Source organism: Monopterus albus, unplaced genomic scaffold (genome assembly GCF_001952655.1).
Source record: "Monopterus albus unplaced genomic scaffold, M_albus_1.0 scaffold60.1, whole genome shotgun sequence".
NCBI classification, from domain to species: Eukaryota; Metazoa; Chordata; class Actinopteri; order Synbranchiformes; family Synbranchidae; genus Monopterus; species Monopterus albus.
The window spans coordinates 479,792-486,540 of NW_018127940.1; the positions used below are offsets into that span (position 1 = coordinate 479,792).

Genomic DNA, 6,749 nt, shown 5'->3' on the forward strand with positions numbered 1-6,749 from the left:
GATGTCAATGCGCTTTTGTATGTAATGGGACATTGCCTAAGTCTGGAGACAATGCCTTGTGACCAGGTGCTTCAAATGGCAGCCAGCCTTTCAGTCACAGCCTTCAAACTAGCCCAGGCTGTACACAAAATCAATAGCACGCACAGGAAACACCTAGCTAAATCTGATTGTTACATAGCTACCCTGGTGAGAGACAACTGTTAAAGGTCTATTATTTTTCCTCAGGGAGGCACAGTGTGTGTAGGTGGAACAAACAGCAGGTCATGTTAGTGACACTGGTATTCATTATGTTGCTGACAGTTCGGCTGTTGTTAACAGCACCTCTTTACTTCATTTTACATACTGAAGACAAGTTCATGCAACACAGGAGCAGACTGAATGGACTCAGTGGCAGTAAGCCAAAAGTTTAAATGAATCCTTGTACGTGGCTAAGGCACATCCAAAAATTTGATAGTAAAAGAAATGTTTCAGTGCCTTCAGTCGCTGTCAGAATCACAACTTTCAGCCTTGAAATTAGGCCAAATTTCTAATTACAAAGCCACATATCAATTGAAAAATGATTCAATATATTTAGCTGACCAAAAGCTTAGTCAACCAGAAGACTACTTGGCTAAAATTACACCTGTTTAGAGGCACATACAGTTAATCTACAGTTGGGCGGTAGAAAAACAGAAATTATAATTACAGTATATAAAGTACATCTCTACAGTAACAGGTTCTAAGTATGTACTGTATGTATGCATGGAAATATAATGATCTGAAAAACTATTGTCTCCAGTGTCAAGAAATTTTCATGTGACGTGGTTTCAGTCTGCTGAGGAAGATCCTTCAGTATGATGGGACCAAAAGCTCCCAAACAGCTACCAAGCAGACGTCGTGAGATTGTTGTTGCTGTTTCCACAGGCAAGAATTCTCGATCTCCATTTCCTCCTGAGCTTGTTCAAAAAAGAAAATGTTTACTTTTGAGTTCTGAATTTATTTTAATATCTTTAACCAATCTGCTAAAAAAGATTGAGAAATGATTGAAAGCCACTAAAAAGACCTCGTGGTGAGGGTTCCTGTTCAGCTAAGTAAATTAAACTGAATATGTACAGATGACAACTAAAACCGCATGGATATGTCTAAAGAGGCTGTAGCAGCCTCTGTATTACTTCACCCTCAACAAGGATGTACTGAAATGCAGCTCTGGTTTCATTAAAGCGGTGGTAAGACTGAGTCTTTTGTCACATCTAAATGTTTGAATCGGAGGCTACATTAGCAATAGCAATGTAACTAAAGACCTGCTAGTAGTGTGAATACCGGATCCTGCAGGCTGTCTGTGTATATGCTCCGAACAGCGTGACTCCAGGGAGCCACAAGTCAGCAGGGTAAATGGCTAAATTACTTTGGCAAAAAGATTCTTTACAATGCATTCATAAATGGCTACTGCAGAATATGCTATTAACCAAAAAAGAAAAAAACATTCCCATTTTCTCCTACATAATTTTGTCAACTGAAAACGATTCATTCTACTTCGGGTGCTATTCATCTCAGTTACAGCTCAGATGTCATTGGCTATAATGCTTGTCTGTCCTTTAGAGGGATTTCAAATGCTTTGTTTTTGTAAATATTTTCATTTGATGGATTTCTTGCACCAGGCAAACAACTACATTTAAACAGAAATCGATATCTTTCTTACCTTGCCTTTATCCCTCATGGACCCTTTGCCTAGGATAGACATCTTCACTCCCGTTTCTTCTTGTAATCGTTTCATGGAATTTCCTCGTGGTCCCAGCAGCTTCCCAACAAAATTAAACTGTTACAGGAGAGAAAAACCAGACTCCTTATCAGCGCTTCCAACATATGTGGAAAACACAATGAAAACTCTCATTTATACGTCTTCATATAGTATTCAGGCTCCTTCACCTTTTGCACACTTCATTGTGTGGTAGGTTTAACTTTTATTATTGTCATTTTTGTGCATCAGTCTACACTCAATAACCCACAATGACAAATTTATTAAAAAACAAAAAACTGAAACCTTTTTAATTAAGTCCTTTGGCATCAAGTCATCTTGGGTAACTCTCTATAAGCTGTATACAATCGTCCTTGCAGATCCTACAGGCACCATCAGATTGGATGGCAAGTGTTTGTGAACTGCCATCTTCAGATGGTTCCACAGATGTTCTCTAGGGTTTACTGTAGGTCTGTCATTACCTGGGTTATTCAAGGGCAGTCAGACCTGTCCTGGCCACTAGAGCACTGTGTTGTAAGCATTGGGACGCTGTCATGTTGAAAGGTGAACCGCTGCACAAGTCTGCACTCTGGAGCATGTTCTCTTGAAGGACCTCTCGCTATTTGGCTGCATTTATCCTTTCCTCAATTGTGACCAGTCTCCCTGTCCCTGCCCCTGAGAAGCGCCCACATTCCATGATGTGGCGACTGCCATGCATCGTTGTACTGTTAGTGATGAGCGGTGCTTGATGTTTCCCAGATATTATGCTTTGAGTTCTGCCCAAAGGGTAAAATGTTTGCCTCATGCTTTTAAATTCATTTTAAATGCTTTTTGGCTGACCCTTGGGTTATTAGTCACCGGCCTGGCCAAAGCCCTTCTTGCCTAGTAACTCTATTTGGTTGACAGCCAATTCTAAAAAGAGTCCAGGTGGTTGCAGATTTCTTCTGAACACCCAAAGCTTGCCCTGATCTATAGCTCACCACAGTTTTAGCACAGAGGTCTACAGAGAGTTCTTTGGGCTTCGTGGCTGGGTTTTTGGTCCTGACCTGTTTTTGTCATTAGAAATTATTGAGTATAGGCTAATGGGCAAAACTTGAACTTTTATCCTTTTGAAGTTAAATCTGCAACACAGTAGTGTGTGACCACTTTCTGAAGTGACTGTAAAAACATGTTTCTGAACAAGTGTCACGCTGTATGTGTTAGATCTCAAAGGAATCTGATGTATTTAGAAAAAAGATGAACCATAACAGATGTTTGCAGGTCATTAGTTACCTATTATCAGTGTAATCCCACATTCCATTCACCATTCATCATGCGATAAAAAAGCTGTAATGTAGCCTGTAAAAAATCACTGTAATTATGCCCTGTATGTAGCATGTTACTAATAAACAGGACCCTCATTTGTTGTCTGGCATAAAAGGATTCATCCATCTTTTGCCATGAACTGTTCCCTCACTAGTCATGTATCTTATTGGCGTTAAGGGTCATCCATGTTGTGCTGTGAAAAGGGAGCATGGGCTCAAACCAGTAACATTTCTGAGACTACTCGAGAGGTCAGCACTGTGATAAAGCCAGAAATAATGAGTTTCTTCCCAGTGGGAAATTAAGTAATGCTATCCAGATGACAAACTATCAGATCAGGGCTCCGACTGTCACGTCCCTCTCACTGTGCACAAGCTAGTGTTCATACAGGCACAACAATGCTGAGATTAGTGGTGATCAAGGAGGTGAAACTCATAACACAACCGTAGCCAAATTGGTTGTTTCTGAAGACAAAAGATGAAAAAAGAGACAATCTTTTGCTATTTGAAACAAGTTTATCAAGTCTACGTATCTCACACTTTTTTCTTTTCTTTTTTTGTAATAAATGGTTCGACCTTCAAATGTTTGCTGCTGGATAAGATAAGAGACCACCTCCAGAGATGAACAGGTGGTCAGCCGCCCACCACACCGTACTCTGGCCAATTCTAAAATGATATTAACCTTTTCACAAAGCAGCATCTCCCACTGTGGCTGAGTGGCTAATAACTTGACTGCCAGCTGTGTGGCTGCTGCAGCTCAACTCAGACAACCGCACACTCAGCTTATTTCATGAAGATCATTAACATCCTGAGCAAACGCTACAGCTCAGGTTAGGGAAGCGCCAAGGCACGCGGAGATGAAGCCATCTAGGAAAAAAAAGCATCCCTAATGTCCCCGCCTGTCCTCTGATTTGAATGATTAGGGCACCTTTGTGGATATGTTTCTTCACAGGGGTCGCTTTGACAGGACTATCCTAGCTGGCAGGGAGCTTGAGAGCAGATGGTCATTGCGGCTACGTCTAGAGCATGCTCGCAGGGCGGTAGAGAAAGAGTGGCCTGTTTTCATTAAGCTAATGAATGTCTAGAGCCACTCTGCTGCTCCATGGTGAGCAATTTGGGCTTCAGAAAGGGGCACAGCTCTGTGTTAAATGAGGTTTAAAATGATGCAATGTGCCCCCTGCAGTCTCAACACTGATCACTATGCAGATATTAGAAGGAAGAGTGTTGGGAATGCAACAATTATGCAAAAAATATATTTCAGATTGAACAAATATTCACTGATAAAATGGGTGAACTGATCTACTTATTTGTATTTCACAAAGCGTAGCTGTTACATGAAGGGCAAACATTTAATTGAGAGCTTCTGTGCAGTCAAAATTCTAATATATTAAGCTCCTTATTAATTCAGAAAACTGAGTTGTGTAACTTCGTTTGGTTTTGAGTGACAGCGTTTCTGATTTGGTTTGTGTTTTCTGTATATGAAATTTATGTGGCTAATAATGTTTCATAATTCGCTTAAATTTCCTTAAAGATGAACTCCACAAATTTTACACACGAAGGTGCCTTGGTCTTGGGGAGTCCAACTGCATATGTGAAAAAGTTGAATAAAGTCCTTTGGTAGCTCCAGAGAAAGAGCTGTGTGAAATCTGATACACAGACCTAAGTGATGTCACAGTAGGGCCTGAGGACTACAAGTCTGAAGATGAAAAAAACTCTTGGGATGTTGAGTTAGACAGATGTGATTTTATCAGTCCTCTGGAGCTCGCTCCTTATCTCTACTTGAGACTAGCTGTTCGAGGCCACATTAACTGCTTGTAGAATAACATACCAGAATCTCTGACCAAGCTGTGTTGCATTGTGGGAAAGGTAGGCACCAGGTTTTGAAACAGAGTAAAAATGCACTAAATTAAAAAAAATGCAGTATCTCTGATTCTGCTGCATCAAGCCTGATCCTTTTTTAACTGTCCATTGTTGGTCCAATAATGGTATAAAGTGCAATTCAAAATCAATGAAAAGCTCTTTAAGATCTAAAAACCACAACAGGCAGGACCTTGAACAGAGTACATCTGTCACATAGTATGGCTAAGCCCTGTGTCATTATAAGTAATCTATATGTATTCTTCTTCTTTTTGGGTGTGTTTGTGTCTGGTTTCATAAATGAGATCAGCTCAGTGATCATCCCTTTGTACCACTACAATATTTAGAAAAAAAAAAGTAATCTTGCCCAAAGTTTCTTATTAAAAGTCTCAGCGATCTTCATTTATCTTCTTGTCATAAATGACAGCAGTGACTGAGAGTTGTGGGTAAATTACTAAAAGATTTTGGCACAAAAGACACAAGTCTGGAATCCCACTTGTCACTTTGTTCTGCATTCATACCACAAGCAAAGACTTGGCATGGGACTCATTGTAGACATGTAAACCTGAGCATAACAATGTATTTGTTTGTTTTTACAATGGGAAGACTGAACCAGGAGTGATCCATGGTATGCACTCAGCAGTAACTAACACACAATAAGGTGATCTTACTTAGCAAAAGTAGGTTTTCTGCAACTGAAGCTACAGTATGTACTGATCTTATTTCTGTACAGTATATACTTTTCAAAATGTTGTACACCTGTAATGCAGAACAATCTCCCTGAGCATGAAGGTGTTAATATTCATACGAACTGGTGAGTAAAGCCTGATCACATTTGACTTATTGCACTCTGTATGTAAAACAAAATAACCAAACATGATTGATGTATATGCCACAATGTTGATGTAGCATTTTATCTTTATTTCATACCATGGCACTAATGTGCCCTCAGAGGACTGGGATCTTTATGAATACACAATAACATCCCAGCTGAGTGTCAAAGCAACACACACACACACACACACACACAAAACCACTTAAAATAATGTTACTTTGAAAAGAATTGATCACATTTATAGTCATGCTTATTGCAAATATAAAGTAATAAAAGTCATTAAATGGAAAAAAGCTGAAAAAATAAATCACAGATAAAAGGATGCACGCACATAAATAAAAAAAAAATCAAAAGAACTTCAAGACAATGATTTGTACCAACAGAGCATGGTTTCATGATTTTCTATAAAGTCAGTTCCATGGAAAGCATGGAAATATCAACACTTTGCAACTCGTCATGGCGCTGGCAGTGCAGATCCAATAACAAAACAGCTGTTCAGAATTCAGGTTGGAAATGGTGGCCAATCTTTAATGCAGTGCACTGGGGCCAGTCAAGATTTGCAGATGTCCTGAGGCACTTACTGCCAGGTTAGCGAGCTGTGCTGTTGGGGAAGTCCAGGTCCTGTTTGATAGGAGGATTAAAGCCTCAGGTAGAGGTTTATGCTTTAATAACAGCCAGGGATGACTAGGCTGCAAGTGTGTCCTATCGGCTCTGCAGACATTAAAGAAAGCAGTGAAGTGGTTGTTTGGTGCGTGTGTGACAAGCAGGGGAAAGTTACTGTTCACCCAACTGAGCTTTTCAGAAAGAAAAACAAATCATGAAAGGGTCTGAAGAGAGATTGTCTGCCAGTGTTAATGCTAAACAGCATAATCAGATATTAAACTATGACTTCATTCTACAGCTGTTGTTATAGTTCAGGATGTTTTCTTTGGTCAAAACTAAAAGGAACAAAAAATGTCAGATATGTGCAAGCAGGCATTTTAGGATCCGTGTACAACATAGAATTCACACTGAATGTTAAATATACAGTGGGTACGGAAAG

At 39.8% G+C, this 6,749-nt stretch overlaps 1 protein-coding gene across 9 annotated transcripts in view; it reads right to left on the reverse strand.

The window, feature by feature from the left end:
- Window positions 1–6,749, reverse strand: part of khdrbs2 (KH domain containing, RNA binding, signal transduction associated 2) — an 84,004-nt gene that overhangs the window by 57,410 nt on the left and 19,845 nt on the right. For all 9 annotated transcript variants that reach the window (XM_020603146.1, XM_020603150.1, XM_020603143.1 and 6 more), the window contains exon 3: window positions 1,679–1,795. In XM_020603146.1, coding sequence (XP_020458802.1) covers window positions 1,679–1,795 — 117 coding nt within the window. The remainder of the gene's footprint in view (window positions 1–1,678; window positions 1,796–6,749) is intronic.